At 43.0% G+C, this 17,505-nt stretch overlaps 1 protein-coding gene across 1 annotated transcript in view; it reads right to left on the bottom strand.

Annotated features, from left to right (window-relative positions):
* Positions 1 to 389: 389 nt before the first annotated feature.
* The window catches only part of LOC112245124 (semaphorin-3D-like), a 64,647-nt gene continuing 47,531 nt past the window's right edge, over positions 390 to 17,505 (bottom strand). The window contains exons 16-18 of the mRNA XM_024413105.2: positions 14,797 to 14,861; positions 14,528 to 14,667; positions 390 to 1,867 (exon numbers count right to left, since the gene is read on the bottom strand). Coding sequence (XP_024268873.1) covers positions 1,397 to 1,867; positions 14,528 to 14,667; positions 14,797 to 14,861 — 676 coding nt within the window. The 3' untranslated portion in view covers positions 390 to 1,396. The remainder of the gene's footprint in view (positions 1,868 to 14,527; positions 14,668 to 14,796; positions 14,862 to 17,505) is intronic.

Genomic DNA, 17,505 nt, shown 5'->3' with positions numbered 1-17,505 from the left:
TCTGTCCAATCAGCCCAATACTGTCAAACCAACCTCTCCTGTTCATCAGCTTTATCTCCCATGGAAAACACACACACACACACACACACACACAAACACAAACACGTACACAAGCAGTTCTCCTTGTTCAGCATCTACGACCAGCTGGGACTGGATCATCCTGACATGCTTTGAAGAGGAATAGATCATTCTGGCCCAAGCATTAAGGCCAGCTAGTGTGTGTAATCAGTGTGTGTAATCAGTATGTGTGTGTGTGTGTGTACAGCTGCTGTTACTATATCAGGACTGGACCAACTGAGCTAAACAAAGTTCACTGCTGTAAAAAAAAAAAACTTACTGTGCATTTTTCATTTCTCTCTCATTCTCTCTCTCCCCCCAATACTCATCCATGAGAAATTATAAGACAATAGTTTATTTACAGAACTTTCAGACCAAAATAAATCTACCTACAAAAAGAGAAACATTCACTTTGTACAAAAATATGATTCTTTGTTCATTCTAGACATAATGTGATTATCATAGTAGCAGTAGAATATGTCCTATCTAAGCTTAACTAGAGCATGCAGTTTCACCTGTACATGTTATAGAAGTATTTACAGTCATTCAACATGAATGCATCTGATTAAGACACAAAACACTGAGCTCTGGGCACGTCTCATTCGGCTAAAATAGAGTTCTGGCTAGAAGGGATGCAGCTAATGTCAAGGCCATGTCACACTCTGGGGATTATACCTTAGACTTTGAACAAACCTAACCCCCCACCGAAAGCCAGCTTAGTTAGTTAATGCTTGCTAGCTTGCAAGGGCGGTAGTTCAAATTGTCAAAAAAGTTGTTTGTAGCAAGTGTAGCCAATATCAGTTTGACAACTAAGGCAAAGTGATTGCAGTGATGTTCCCCTTAAATGTACAACTACATTGTTGACGTGTACTACGATCAAAACATAATGATTCTAAACACTATCCAAAGTCCCAAATTCGGCAGACAAGGTCTAAACTTTCGCTGGAATTTAAAATAACGTTTGACATTAGCTGCAGCCCTTATTAAATAAGGTTACTTTGATACGTCAGTAAAGGCACTGAGACACTATTGAGACAGCCATAGGGATCATGGGTAGTGTAGTTTGAGAAGCCAGGCCTACGTGAGCCCTATGAGTGTTTGACTGGTATGAAAGAAGATTATACCTCTGTAAGAAGAGTCTATCGTGGTCCATATTATCATCTGCAGGATCCCAGTTCCCATGTCGTTATAACTGTCCCTCAACTAAACATGATCATCTTCCCTATTGTCCCCTCTTACACCTATAAACATTGATGGTCTCCCCTAATATTTTGACTGATTACACTTTTGGCTACTGCTGTTTCAGTAGCAACTCCTCCTCTTTGTTACCCTCAACACTTCATCCACTCCTCCACTGCCCTACCCTCTCGCCATCCTTCTCTTTATCCCTCTCTGCACCCCTCTCTCCATGTTGTCGTCTGTTCCTGCTCTTCTTCAGCTCCTGGATGTGTTTCCATTTTCCTGCCCCTTGCCCTCTCCCCCCTCTCCTATTGGTCGGCCTCTTTTCCAGCCACAGCGAATCACAGTAGTCCTCCAGCGAGCCAATGGGAGAACTCATCACACGCAGATAATCCTTATAGCGCTGACGAGACTCAGTCCCGGGGCGAACTTCGACGCTGGGGTCCTCGCTGGGTTTGGTCCGCCCATCCAGATGCCCGTAGGGAATGAGACGAAGTGTAAGGCGGAGCAAAGTGTGTGTGAAGTGAGTGTGTTCCTGTGCCACACACACATACACGCCAGCGTCGGCAGGATGGAGAGAGCGGATGAGAAAACCACGGTCTGTAAGGACCACTCTGTCATCTGGCCTCACCTAGGAGAGGGGGTGAGATGAGAGAGTACACTTGCTATAAGCAGTCATATACTGTAGTACTCTATAAAGACAACGATAGGAATGAAACATTAGACAGACTTTTAGCCTAACAACCAAGAAAACATATGGAGATACGCAGAACAACATTGATAATGAAACATTAGACAGACTTTTAGCCTAACAACCAAGAAAACATATGGAGATACGCAGAACAACATTGATAATGAAACATTAGACAGACTTTTAGCCTAACAACCAAGAAAACATATGGAGATACGCAGAACAACATTGATAATGAAACATTAGACAGACTTTTAGCCTAACAACCAAGAAAACACAGGGAGATACGCAGAACAACATTGATAATGAAACATTAGACAGACTTTTAGCCTAACAACCAAGAAAACACAGGGAGATACGCAGAACAACATTGATAATGAAACATTAGACAGACTTTTAGCCTAACAACCAAGAAAACATATGGAGATACGCAGAACAACATTGATAATGAAACATTAGACAGACTTTTAGCCTAACAACCAAGAAAACATATGGAGATACGCAGAACAACATTGATAATGAAACATTAGACAGACTTTTAGCCTAACAACCAAGAAAACACAGGGAGATACGCAGAACAACATTGATAATGAAACATGTGGAATGTGTGATACGGGCATCAGGTAGCCTAACGGTTAGGAGAGTTGGACCAGTAACAGAAAGGTCACTGGTTCAAATCCCTGAGTTGACTAGGTGAAAAATCTACTGATGTGCCCTTGAGCAAGCCACCTAACCCTAATTGGTCCAAGGTCGCCGTCAACAATGGTGGATCCCTGGCTCTGACCCCACTCTCAGGAGGAGTGGGATATGCAAAGGAAATAAAATCCAATTCACGTGTACGTGTGAAATAGGACAAATGTGAGCACCTAATTATCGTATCTTATATCTGGATGAATGAACACTCAGGTCTAACAGGGAAAACCAGACCCATCAACACCAGACTGTAACCCTTCAGCAACATGTCACACACCAATGCCTCACTCACGCACACAGCTAATTTGCACTCAAGGTGTGTAAAGCATGGTAATGGCCCTTGAAACAGGATGCACATTAAAGGTTTGGGTGCGGTGTTTGTCGACTGATGGGGTCAGAGGTGTGTGTGTCACGGTCAGTGGTGCTAGTGTAGCAGCGTGATAATCGTCTTCCCTCCATGCCCACAAACATCCCCTGTGATTCATCAGGTGACACGGCCTAAAACAACACAGCTGGGCTCTGTGTGTGTGAGAGAGAGAGGGAGTAAGCGGGAACGTTTCAAAGCATACCTCCCCCCTGCCAGCGGTGAAGAGGAAGAGATCATTCTGGCCAGCTAGTGTGTGTGATCTGTGTGTACGTGTTGATGTTGATGATGTGTAGCTGAGCCAGGGGCAGCAGACCGTACAGCTGGGATATGATTGAAGTCTGGACATGGTGGCCCATATAGAGAGGTTCTAGAGTTTAGCACTGTGCTATTATAGATATATACATTACAGGTGGAATCTGACTGTAGTTTGTAGAGAGTCGAGTGGAATGTACTGTACTGTATGTTTCACACGATTCTGCATTTATTCTGAGTATGTTTTGTTTGAATCAACCGTTTGGACACCAGCTCTTTGGTTTTATAGCTGAGTTTTACAAGGGGATGTGTTCAGCGGATATGGGGGACATGAAACACAGTGAATTAACAGATACTGATATGCAGGTGTTCGGACCAGCTGGTCCAAGGTACTTCCTGTCACAGACGGTCTGGATTGGAAATGATGGAAAGAGAAGAAGAAGAGAGATAGAGATAGGTGGGGTGTGTTTAAGAAACTGAAGAAACGGAGGGTGAAGATTTAAAAAGGGAGGAAGGGATTGAGGAGAGGTAGAGGACATACGGAATGAGTTGGAGGACAGAAGGAAGGAATGGAAAAGAGAGAGAAAGTGTGATGGGAGGAAAGGAAAGGCTGGAGAGTGAAATGTTGAAATAAAACAGACAACAGACAAGTCCAGCTGTAAGACCACACACACACACACAAAATACAGTATCAGGGATCTAAAGTGCGACCAATTTGTATAGGCAGCAAAATATTTTGCTGTGCGACCAGGAGCTTCAGTTTTGGAGCACTGCGCGACTAGGAAAACACTATAATAGTTTTAATGATAAGGTATTGCTGTACCATTGTTTCTGAGTACCCTAGAGAGAAAAGCAAGTGCAGATCTGAAAAACGTCATGGTTGCACCACAACTGCAGTAGAAATGGCTTGTAGCCCAACCAGGTGAAAAGATCTGACCCATATTACTGGTGCAACATTTTATTTTTCTACAGCAGATTGTAATAAACTTATTTTAGAGTGTTTTCACACTTGGTCCCTTTTTAAGCCAATTTTTGTGAACTCTACTCTACTTTTTTGTGCAGTGTGAACACTCCACAGAAACTCAGACCCTTCAAAAGAGCCCCAAAAGCTGACTGAACTGAGACCATCTCGAGCGTTGGTCTGAGTTCTGTTCACTTGAATTCCGTGGTCTGGTTCCCTCTTTTTAAGGCCGTAGTCATTATTCCCCCACTCCACGCTCGACTACTGCAACAATGTTTCCCCTGCCATAAACCCTCACATTAGTGCCACAAAAGAGAGAAGATGATGATGTTTGCGGAAAAAAACATGCTGCTTTTGGATATTGATTTGCGATTGTCAAGGATGCACAGAAATTCCAAAATGTGTGTGGAGTTTTAGGTTCAGAATATTTACAAGATGTGATCTATAGGCTAATAGAGCTTCATACGCTGTTTATTCAATAGTGGGGTTTGAATAGTATGAGAAGACAACATATTTGGTGAGAATCACAACATAGGGGACAAAATCAATTCTAGCTTTTAAAGTGGCAGAAGCCTACATTGGATGTACAATGTTCAATGACAGCATTATTTAATCTGCAGTTATTCTTCTGCTATTTAATCTGTTAGCGATAATATTGATATGTTAATAGAATCTTCTGATTGCATTTAGTTAAAACAATATAATTGTAATCAATTAGCTTCCAAAATGTAAGTAGGAAACACATTCTGATGGAAAGGGTTGTCCTGCACTTTGTAAAAACCCGGAGTGCATTGAGTGAATGTTGGAAAATGTTATTGGTTCCTTTGTAAACAAAGCCATGTGAATGCAAAGAGGACTCGAACCACAAAGTAAGTGAAGTGAACTGGCAAAAGAGCTTAGTCCTCAGTAAAAGGCAAGGGCAGTGTGAAAACAAAGATAACTGAGTTACTTCACTTTTCTCAATCCCAGAGTTCACTTTAAAGAGGACTGAGATCCGGGATTTTAAACAGGACTACAGTACTACAGACTACAGAACATCAAGGAAAAGGGTGGCTACTTTGAAGAATTTCAAATATACAATATATTTAGATTTGTTTAACACTCTTTTGGTTACTACATGATTCCATATTTGTTATTTTATAGTTTTGATGTCTTCACTATTATTCTACAATGTAGAAAATAGTAAAAATAAAGAAAAACCCTGGATTGAGTAGGTGTGTCCAAACCTTTGACAGGTATTGCATATGTGAAAACACCCACATTCATAAAACATGCCGTGGGTCGTTCTAACACGACTTTGTTTTGTTTTGTTGACATTGAGTGTAAGGTTATTTTCCTGACACCACACCCCGATGGCCCTCACCTCCTCCCTGTAGGCCGTCACGTTGTTGTTGGTAATCAAGCCTACCACTGTAGTGTCGTCTGCAAACTTGATGATTGAGTTGGAGGCGTGCATGGCCACGCAGTCATGGGTGAACAGGGAGTACAGGAGAGGGCTCAGAACGCACCCTTGTGGGGCCCCAGTGTTGAGGATCAGTGGGGTGGAGATGTTACCTACCCTCACCACCTGGGGGCATCCCGTCAGGAAGTCCAGGACCCAGTTGATCAGGGCGGGGTCGAGACCCAGGGTCTCGAGCTTGATGACGAGTTTGGAGGGTGCTATGGTGTTAAATGCTGATCTGTGGTCAATGAACAGCATTCTCACATAGGTAGTTCTCTTGTCCAGGTGGGTTAGGGCAGTGTGGTTGTGATTGCATCGTCTGTGGACCTATTGGGGCGGTATGCAAATTGGAGTGGGTCTAGGGTGTCAGGTAGGGTGGAGGTGATATGGACCTTGACTAGTCTCTTAAAGCACTTCATGAGTGCTACGGGGCGGTAGTTGTTTAGCTCAGTTACCTTAGCTTTCTTGGGAACAGGAACAATGGTGGCCCTCTTGAAGCATGTGGGAACAGCATACTGGGATAAGGATTGATTGAATATGTCCGTAAACACACCAGCCAGCTGGTCTGCGCATGCTCTGAGGACGCGGCTGGGGATGCCATCTGGGCCTGCAGCCCTGCGAGGGTTAACACGTTTAAATGTTTTACTCAAGTCAGCTGCAGTGAAGGAGAGTCCACAGGTTTTGGTAGTGGGCCATGTCAGTGGCACTGTATTTTCCTCAAAGCGAGCAAAGAAGTTGTTTAGTCTGTCTGGGAGCAAGACATCCTGGTCCGTGACGGGGCTGATTTTCTTTTTGTAATCCGTGATTGACTGTAGACCCTTCCACATACCTCTTGTGTCTGAGCCACTGAATTGAAACTCTACTTCATCTCTATACTGACGCTTAGCTTGTTTGATTGTCTTGCGGAGGGATTAGCTACACTGTTTGTATTCGGTCATGTTTCTGGTCACCTTGCCCTGATTAAAAGCAGTGATTTGCGCTTTCAGTTTCGCTCGAATGCTGCCATCAATCCATGGTTTCTGGTTTGGGAATGTTTTAATAGATGCTGTGGGTATGACATCGCCGATGCACTTGCTAATAAACTCGCTCACCGAATCAGCGTATTTGTCAATGTTGTTGTTGGATGCAATGCGGAACATATCCCAGTCCACGTGATCAAATCAATCTTGAAGTGTGGAATCAGATTGGTCGGACCAGCGTTGAACAGACCTGAGCATGGAAGCTTCCTGTTTTAGTCTCTGTCTACAGGCAGGGAGCAACAAAATGGAGTCGTGGTCAGCTTTTCCGAAAGGAGGGCGGGGGAGGAAATATATATGTGTCGCGGAAGTTTGAATAACAATGTTCCAGGGTTTTGCTAGCCCTGGTAGAACAATCAACATGCAGATAGAATTTAGGGAGTCTTGTTTTCAGATTAGCCTTGTTAAAATCCCCAGCTACAATGAATGCAGCCTCAGGATATGTGATTTCCAGTTTACGTAGAGTCAAATGAAATTCGTTCAGGGCCATCGATGTGTCTGCTTGAGGGGGAATATATGCGGCTGTGATTATAATTGAAGAGAATTCTCTTGGTAGATAGTGCAGTCGACATTTGATTGTGAGGAATTCTAAATCAGGTGAACAGAAGGTCTTAAGTTCCTGTATGTTGTTATGATCACACCATGTCTCGTTAATCATAAGGTATACCCCCCCGCCCCTCTTCTTACCAGAAAGATGCTTGTTTCTGTCGGCGCGATGCGTGTAGAAACCAGCTGGCTGTACCGACTCGGATAGCGTGTCTCGAGTGAGCCATGTTTCCGTGAAGCAAAGAACGTTACAGTCTATTATGTCTCTCTGGAATGCTACCCTTGCTTAGATTTCATCTACCTTGTTGTCAATAGACTGGACATTGACGAGTAGTATACTCGGGAGCCGTGTGCGATGCGCCCGTCTCCGGAGCCTGACCAGAAGATCGCTTCGTCTGCCCCTTTTACGGCTTCTTTGTTTTTGTTCGCCGGCTGGGATCCGATCCATTGTCCTGGGTGGTGGGCAAAACAGAGGATCCGCTTCGGGAAAGTAGTATTCCTGGTAGTAATGATGGTGAGTTGACGTTGCTCTTATATCCAATAGTTCCTCTGTATGTAATAAAACCTAAGATTACCTGGGGTAACAATGTAAGAAAAAAGACGTAAAAAAACAAAATACTGCATCGTTTCCTAGGAACACGAAGCGAGGCGGCCCTCTCTGTCGGCAACCTCCTTCCCATTGTGTTGTTAACCCACAAACACATGGCCCTGCCTGGGGAGGACAGGGTTATGGTTTCCCCTGTAGAGGCACACAAACACATGCATATGTACACTCACACACTCAGATTCATACACACTCACATCACACATGGCCAATAAAGAAAGCAGGGAAGGTCTGGGGTAAAAGGTTGAGGTGACAGGGAAGACGGGACATGAGGAGAAGTAAAACAAGGGGAGAAGAGATGGAGGAGGAAGGCGAGGGGAGAGGGGTGATGAGAAGAGAATGATAGGGTAGGTAGAAGGGACACGGTGTAATAACTGAAGGTGTTGATTAGGCCAGTCTCTGTCATCTGGTTAAGGGGATGAGTGTCAACTTCAATGAGTTGCTCTGCTCCCCTTTCCTTACCAAAACACACCCACCCTCTCCCTGTCCCTCTCTCGATTCCTCACCTCCCAGACCCACTACTCTAACACAAACACATGTATCTCGCCATCTCTTTCTTTTTCTCTCTCTCTCTTTTCTTCACACCTCCTCAAATACCTCCTCTTCCATGTAAAACACAAATAAAACCCTTTCCTCTATCTCCATCTCTTTCTGTTTCTTGCTCTCTCTCGTTCTTCCAGTGTCTGGTCTCAGTCAATCACCACGTGTCTAACAGAGAAAGGGTTCCGGAAGGTTCTATTTCCTCATAACGATCCGTGAGTTCAGGGAGAGAAGAGAATAGATGAGGTGGCAGGAGGAAGAGGAGAAAGAAGAGCATGAGAAAGAGAGAGAAAAAATATGGATATTTGTATGGGCTGTGTTTTTGCACAACTATCGTTATCACTCCTCTCCATCTTGAAGTTACTAGTGTTTGACCCCTGGTCATCGGCTCTCTGCTCTACAGAGGAGAGAGTTGACAGTTGAATGTGTAGGTCTTAGACAGGGTTACTCATCGAACATCAAACAAGGAGAAGACCTGATGCATATACTGTTACATACGACACAGTGGTGGAAAAAGTACCCAAGTGTCATACTTAAGTAAAAGTAAAGATACATTCATAGAAAATGACTCAAGTAAAAGTGAAAGTCACCCAGTAAAATACTACTTAAGTAAAAGTCAAAGTATTCGGTTTAAAATATACTTAAGTATCAAAAGTAGATGTAATTGCAAAAATATACATAAGTGCCAAACGGCACAAATGTATTGTTTTTTATTTATTTACAGATAGTCAAGGGCACACTCCAACACTCAGACATAGTTTACAAATGAAGCATTTGTGTTTAGTGAATCTGCCAGATCAGAGGCAGTAGGGATGACCAGGGATGTTATTTTGATAAGTGTGTTAATTGGACCTGTCCTGTTAAGCATTGAAAATGTAACGAGTACTTTTGGGTGTCAGGGAAAATGTATGGAGTAAAAAGGACATTATTTTCTTCAGGAATGTAGTGAAGTAAAAGTAAAAGTTGTAAAAAAAATATGAAGAGTAAAGTACAGATACCCCAAAAAACAACTTAAGTAGTACTTTGAAGTATTTTTACTGAAGTACTTTACACCACTGATACTACAAAAAAAGGTGCTCAGTTGAACCATACAGGGTTCATCAGTTTGTCCCTACAGGGTAACCCTTTTCGGTGCTGGGTAGAACCCTTTAAATAGAACCCTCTATGTAGTGTTCTTCAAAGAACCTCCTGTATATGGTTCTACCTAGAACCCTCTATGAAGGGTTCTGCCTAAAACCCTCTATGAAGGGTTCTATCAAGAACCCTATGATTGTTGGGGGGGTTCTTCCTAAAACCAGCCTTATTAAGCTTTAAAATGTAATTATGCCAATACATTACCTACAGTGCATTGGGAAAGTATTCAGAACCCTTGACTTTTTCCATGTTTTGTTACGTTACAGCCTTATTCTAAAATGTATTAAATTACTTTATTTCCTCATCAAGCAAAAACAGTTTTTTTTTTAGATATGTTTGCTAATTTATAATATGATTTGGCAGCGATTTTATAATTTGGCAGTGATTACAGATGAATTTACCACAGGTGGACTGCAATCAAGTTGCAAACACACCTCAAGTATGATAAATGGAAACAGGATGCACTTGAGCTTGTAGTCTTAATACATTTTAGAATAAGGGTGTAGCATAACAAAATGTGGAAAAAGTGAATGGGTCTGAATACTTTCCAAATGCACTGTCTATAAGGCCTTTCTTCTAGTGCCTAGTTATAACCTAACACAGGGTTGTTAGGAATCTCCTGGTTTACAGGCCACATCTGTCCTGTAAGTCACATTATGGTGGTTCGCAAAGTGATGTGTATTTCCTATTAGTTTAAAGACCGAGGTAGGATAGCCAACAAGAGGCATTGTTAATCACCCACAACCAGCATACTACCAGGCTAGGGAAGACTGACTACTGAAACTGCCTCGATCATCTAAACTGGAACAACCATCTCAGTGAGGGGTGCAGTAAATCTAATAACTAACAGATTGGATTAGTTTAGAAAACGGAATGTTATTTATCTTTGTGTAGCATAAAATGTATCAACAAATTAATGTAAAAACACAGATATTACAGTAAAACAAAAAATTCTGAAAAGCTCCCTGCAATAGAGCATGCTGGGAAATATTATATATGGTTCTATGTAGAACCCTTGTCTTTCAATTAATAATTCTTGCTTTCCTAAGAATCATTCTTGCCTTCTAAAGAATCATCAAAGAACCCTTTCTTCCAAAACCGGTTCTTATGATGTTAAAGGATCTAGTTAGAACCCTTTGCCTTACAAAGACCCCAGTTCTTGGTAGAATCATATCCTTCCACAAAGAACCCTTTTGGAACCGTTTGTTCTAAGAGTGTACCCTTCTCCTGACCTCTTCCTCTCCTCCTCCTCTTTCTCCTCCTTCTCTTCCTACAGTAATTCTGGCAGTTCAAAGTCAACCAATCATACTGCTAGAGTTAGAAACAAGCTCCGCTTCCGGTCTGAATGCAACAGTGATCTCAGTGCACTCTGGTACACACGCTTCAAATATTTTTTGTATTTATATTTTGATGTGTGTATTTTCTGTCATTCATAAATCTCTTAGCAGACTAAGTGCAAAATCTGCCGGTGTGCCTTTGAGCGAGACACTTAACCCTAGTAGAGACCCACAGCAGAGGTGTCATAAAACCTAGCGGTCAAACAGGGCAACGGTTCCAATTGTTTCTCCACCATTAATTCTCTCCATAGGGGATTTTAGGAACTTTTAAAATAAGTGCTGTGTTTCTTGTAGGCTCACCCTGGCATGACATTTTGATAACCATGTACTGTATATCTCTCTCGGACAAGTTGACTTTTATCAATATATTCAGCTCTATTTACTCTCAGATTCTAAAATGCTAATTAGAATCAAAGTAGACATCACACAAAACTAAAAATCCCTGCAAGTTCCAGCACGTCATCTCTAACTGACAACTTTGCTAGCAGGTATTGTCAATTTAAAACATGCACAAGACAGTTGACAGAATTGTCCATTTAAAGAAATGTTGCCAATTTATTTATTACTACATTTAACTAACATTAGATAGTTAATCCAAAGATTCTTACCTTTGTCTCGATTAAACAGTCTCGTCAGGGTAAGCCTGCACGAAAACAAAGCCCTTATTTTAAGTGTTTCTAAAATCCCCTATGGGAAAAATTAATGGTGGAAAATAAAACGATTGGAACCATTTCCCTGTTTGACCAATAGGTTTTATGGGTATTATGACTCATACTGTGGTACTCTATTGCTGCTGTAAGTCACTCTGGATAAGAGTGTCTGCTAATTGGCTAAAATATGAACATGGCATAAGTCAGGGCAAAATGTGTAGAATTGCAGAAAATTAGCTTAAAAACATGTATCTCCACCCTATGGCAGAATGTCGGAAATTGCATGACATGAGTTATCAAATTTAAAAAAAATTCTCTCTGCAAATTATTATTATTTTTCTTGCAAAGATTGCTGATCTAGAACATGGAAGCACCCCTCCAGGTTGTTTTGGTTGGTTGTGTTGTTTTGCTGTCATGTAAGGGCACATGATGTAACACTTAAAGCAGTTCAAATGTCTGTTTTTCAGCCATGGGACATGATGACTTACAACGAACCTCTGTAGCACTGCCAGTACTGTAAGCCTCTGATAACACAAGATTGACTTCTTTCCTGACCTGACCCCTCTCCACAAGCTGTGTGTGTGCTCAAAGAGGCAAATGGGTGAGGACCCAAAAAAGGCGAGAAAAACATTTCCGCACAGAAGCACAGTGTGAAGTGCAAGAAAAAATGTGTCTATTTTCAGAGAATAAGAATATAACACACATTTGATTAATCTCAATACTCCTAACTTTCCAAACCACAATAGACAGATAAAATAGTTCCAGAGAGAGTTGGGCTCTTTGGTCTGTGTTCAAGGTTTATCATGACATGTAATGAAAATCTCAGTCTCCCAGACAGAAATACATAGTCCATTGGGCACACACTAAATCAATGTTGTTCCATGTAATTTCAACAAAATTAGGTTGTCCCCCTGTACTCAGGGGAAGGATACCATCAAATCTTTGTTTCAGGTTTTCACTCTCAAAATCACACTTTTTAAAATAGAAAATCAACACAATTGGAAGTTCTATGTCCACAACAATGCTTCAACCACATCAAGAGACCACTTTCCACATCAAGAGACCACTTTCCACATCAGGTGACCACTTTCCACATCAAGAGACCACTTCCCACATCAGGAGACCACTTTCCACATCAAGAGACCACTTTCCACATCAAGAGACCACTTTCCACATCAAGAGACCACTTTCCACATCAAGAGACCACTTTCCACATCAAGAGACCACTTTCCACATCAAGAGACCACTTTCCACATCAAGAGACCACTTTCCACATCAAGAGACCACTTTCCACATCAAGAGACCACTTTCCACATCAGGAGACCACTTTCCACATCACGAGACCACTTTCCACATCAAGAGACCACTTTCCACATCAAGAGACCACTTTCCACATCACGAGACCACTTTCCACATCAGGAGTCCACTTTAATAAATTAAAAAGGGGGGAGTAGTTGCTTTTAATGAAATTGCACACCAACAAGAGACCATTGTGTTTCGTTAGCTGTGTTTCTGTAGGCGTTCTTGTAGTGCTGTTTAATGTGACGGGAGAGTTTGCTAAACAAATACCCACCCAATTGATACAAATCATTATGATATCATTCTGCCAGGTAGGCCTACATTGCAATCAACATTTCATTTGGAAAGTTTATTGGGAAAGCCTTTAGAAATGACTGTTTAGGCATGCTAATTGGCTACACTACAACACACAGGTGCACAGAAACAGACGTTATTCTTTAGAAAGTTGCAGGAAATACAAATCACTGACGCATTCTTTTCATGAATTATGATAAAGTGCAATTTCACTACTTTTATAATAAGTACATACATTTAACCTTCGGTGCTCAGTCCAGACAGCAAATTGGCCAGTGTTGATTTTTTGGGGTCCAAAATGTCTAGTGTTGGTTCAGGAGTTAAATTCACACTGTTAGTGTGAAATTAACGCTCAGTGTTGTAAAATAACCCCAGTGTTGGTGTTAATAACCAGAGTTATTGTTTTACATTGTGGAGTGTAAAACAGTCCCATCAAAACCAAACCCAACATTACCATATTTCCCAGCATGCTTTGCAGGTACTCTTTTTTGGGGGGAGGAGACGGATTTTAATACGTGTTTTTTTACATGTACATTGATTGAATGATTAATCTTATGCTACACAAAGATAAATAACATATATTTTTATAAAAAAATCCAAATCAGTTAGAGACAATTATTGCACCCGTTACTGAAATGGTTGTTCCGGTTTAAATTGTTTAGGTCGTCTACTTACCCTGAATGCCTAATAATGGTAGTCATTCTGAATGCAGGTAGAGGGGTGAATAAAAAGTTTAACTGTTGGCTATCTTAACTCTGGCTGGATTCCAAAAGGAATTACACTTGTCAGTCAGTATCATTTGATTTGCGTTGTTCGTATAAACCAAGATGTTCCTAACACCACTGTTAAAACTAGGCCAACAACAAGTAAAATAAAATATGATAACAGACCTTTAAAATGGAGACCAATTCAACAACCATGTCTCTGTCACTAACAAGTACAGTCATGAGTGGTAACCCTACAATTCACTCGAAAAGAAAAGGCAAAATGGGAAATATGCTAAATAGGCTTTACACCATATAGTGTTAAAACAGCCAGAATCACTCACTGTAACAGTCTTTTTGCATAACACTAATAGGAGTTAACTCTAGATTAACACTAGTGTTGAATATAAATAACACTGATGGTTAATTACACCATAGTGGTAAATTTGAGTAACACTGGCAAATGTAAAGCAGTGTTATTTTTTTAACTACGAAGTATTACATTAACACTCAAAATGTAACACTATAATCAGAGTAATTTTTACACTCTTTAGAGTAGGACCATATGTTATCCGAGGTAGCGTTAAAATGAACTCTTCAAGTGTTTTGATTTGTTGCTGCAACATTTACTGTGTACACGATTCATGTGGATAGTCTATTTTGAGATCAAAATGGTGAATATTGCAGAAAGTTTGAATCCCTGTGTGTGTGTGCATGCGTGTGTGAGTGCTTGTGGATGTGCTTGTGTGAGTTCTGTCTCACCTCCTCTCTGTGTTCAGCTCCAGGTCTGTGTATGAACCAGCGTATGGTGGCCTGTTGTGATTTAGGGAGACACTCCAGGAAGGTTGAGTTATTCTCCACCCCAAACATTATCCTCTCCTCCACCCTGCCTCCACGCAGAGCTGAGAACACAGAAATGAATCCATGTAGTGTTAATATCGTGATTGTCTGAGCAACACGCACACGCACAGGCACGCGAGAAGTTACTGTATCAGGTCAGGGAAGCATTTAAGTCTTGTTTTATCACTTACTGTCATCTGTGTCCCAACACTGGCTGGATGGGTCTCCATGTTTAATGTCTTGTCTCCTAGCTCTCCTGTCAACCCAAAACGCATACATAAAACACACACACACACACGCCACAGGGTCAGGGGTGAAAGGTCAATAAAGGTAATAAGGTCACGTCCTGCTGTCAAGGCAATATTTGGCTCCATACATACATTCTTCAGTGTGAGGCGAGTTCATAGTAGTTAGCCTACAGCAAGACCAGGGGCAACATTTTACTCTTTCAAATGCACACACAAAATGGTTCCTGTGGCGTGTGTGTATGTATGTCCTGAGTTCGTATTACAGGTAACAGGAGTTACTTCAGGCTAGGATTTAAGCTGCTCTGTCTGTCCTGATAACTCTGTTAAATATGTCTAACATACTGAACATACTGACAACAACCAGATATGGACAACACACTGAACCCAACATACTGACAGCCACATACAGATAACACACTGAATACAAATCAAATCAAATGTATTTATATAGCCCTTCGTACATCAGCTGATATCTCAAAGTGCTGTACAGAAACCCAGCCTAAAACCCCAAACAGCAAGCAATGCAGGTGTAGTGAAAGGGGGATGCCTAGTCAGTTATACTGAATGCCTTCAACTGAAATGTGTCTTCTGCATTTAACCCTCTGAATCAGAGAGGTACGGGGGGCTGCCTTAATCAACATCCACGTCTTTGGCGCACGGGGAAGTGGGTTAACTGCCTTGCTCAGGGGCATAACGACAGATTTCTACGTTGTCAGCTTGGGGATTTGATCCAGCAACCTTTCGGTTATCAGCCCAACGCTGTAACGATCCTCTTCCTGTAAATGACTGGACCAAAGCGCAGCGTGGTACGTGTTCATGATGTTTTATTACATCAGAACACTTGAACAAAAAGAACAAAGAGGAAAACAAACAGTTCTGTAAGGAAACTGAACCATACAGAAAACAACTACCCACAAAACCGATGTGGGCAAAAGCTACCTAAGTATGGTTCCCAATCAGAGACAACGATAGACAGCTGTCAGCGGACTCCGGCCGCAAAACCTGAACCTATAGGGGAGGGTCTGGGTGGGCATTTCTCTGCGGTGGCGGCTCTGGTGAGGGACGTAGACCCCGCTCCTCCTCTGGCTTGGCCCACTTAGGTGGCGCCTCTAGAGCGGGGACCGACGAGGTACCTGGGTACCCTCGTAGACAGCCCCGGACTTGAGGGTGCCTTCTGGAAGCTCCGGACCGAAGGGCGCCTCTGGACGCTCCGGACCGAAGGGCGCCTCTGGACGCTCCGGACCGAAGGGTGCCTTCTGGACGCTCGGGACTGAAGGGTGACACTGGAGGCTCTGGACTGGAGGGCATTGCTGGAGGGAGGAGACGCAGAGACAGCCTGGTGCGTGGGGCTGCCACAGGCTGGGGAGACCTACAGGAGGCCTGGTGCATGGAGGAGGCACCGGATGAACCGGGTTGTGGGGGAGCACTGGAGCTCTGGTGCACAGCCTTGGCACCACTCCTCCAGGCTGAATGCCCACTTTAGCCTGGCCCCTCCAGAGTGCAGGCACAGGTCGAACCGGGCTGTGGGGGAGCACTGGAGATCTGGTGCTTAACACTCGCACCTCTCCCTTAGGCTCAATGCCCACTTTCGCCCGGAATGGGCGGAGCGCAGGCATAGGGCGAACTGAACCCTCCCAGCGCCCCGGAGACACAGTACGCAGAGCCGGCGCAGGATACCCTGGGCCAAAACGGTGCACCGGAGACCAAACGCGCTGAGCTGGCTGGATGCCCACTCTCGCATGGCATTTGCGGGGGGCTGGCATATAGCGCTCCGGGCTATGAGCGCGCACTGGAGACACCGTGCGCTTCACCGCATAACACGGTGCCTGACCAGTACCACTTTGCTTCCGGTAAGCATGGGGAGTTGGCTCAGGTCTGTCGCCTGACTTCGCCAATCTCCCCGTGTGACCCCCCCCCAAAACATTTTTTGGGGCTGCCTCTCGTGCCTGCTACGCTGCCTTGCCTCATAGCGCCGCCTCTCAGCTTTAGCTGCCTCTAGTTCTTCCTTCGGGAGGCGATATTCCCCAGCCTGTCTCCAGGGTCCCTGTCCGTCTAATATCTCCTCCCAAGTCCAGGAGTCCTGAAGTCTCTGCTCCTCCATACCACACTGCTTGGTCCGCTTGTGGTGGTGGGTAGTTCTGTAAAGATCCTCTTCCTGTAAATGACTGGAGCAACACGCAGCGTGGTAAGTGTTCATGATATTTTATTAAATCAGAACACTTGAACAAAAATAACAGGAGGTAAACAAACAGTTCTGTAAGGAAACTAAACCATACAGAAAACAACTACCCACAAAACCCATGTGGGCAAAACCTCCCTAAGTATGGTTCCCAATCAGAGACAACGATAGACAGCTGTCCCTGATTGAGAACCATACCCGACCAAAACAAAGAAATACAAAAACATAGAAAAAAGAACATAGAATGCCCACCCATATCACACCCTGACCAAACCAAAATAGAGACATAAAAAGCTCTAAGGTCAGGGCGTGAAAAACGCTCTAAGCCAGATATTCAAGTTCCTCTCTCTCTGAAAGCTATGGATGGATATATGGATGTTAACACAGTCAACCACATACATTCTATATATTGAGCTTAAACTTCAGCTATATGCCTCCCTATATTGTTGTCTCTTTTGCTCTACAGCTATATA

This window comes from Oncorhynchus tshawytscha, linkage group LG06, assembly GCF_018296145.1.
Source record: "Oncorhynchus tshawytscha isolate Ot180627B linkage group LG06, Otsh_v2.0, whole genome shotgun sequence".
In the NCBI taxonomy this organism is placed as follows: domain Eukaryota; kingdom Metazoa; phylum Chordata; class Actinopteri; order Salmoniformes; family Salmonidae; genus Oncorhynchus; species Oncorhynchus tshawytscha.
Note: the sequence above shows the minus strand (reverse complement) of the source record. Positions and strands in the feature narration are given on the sequence as shown.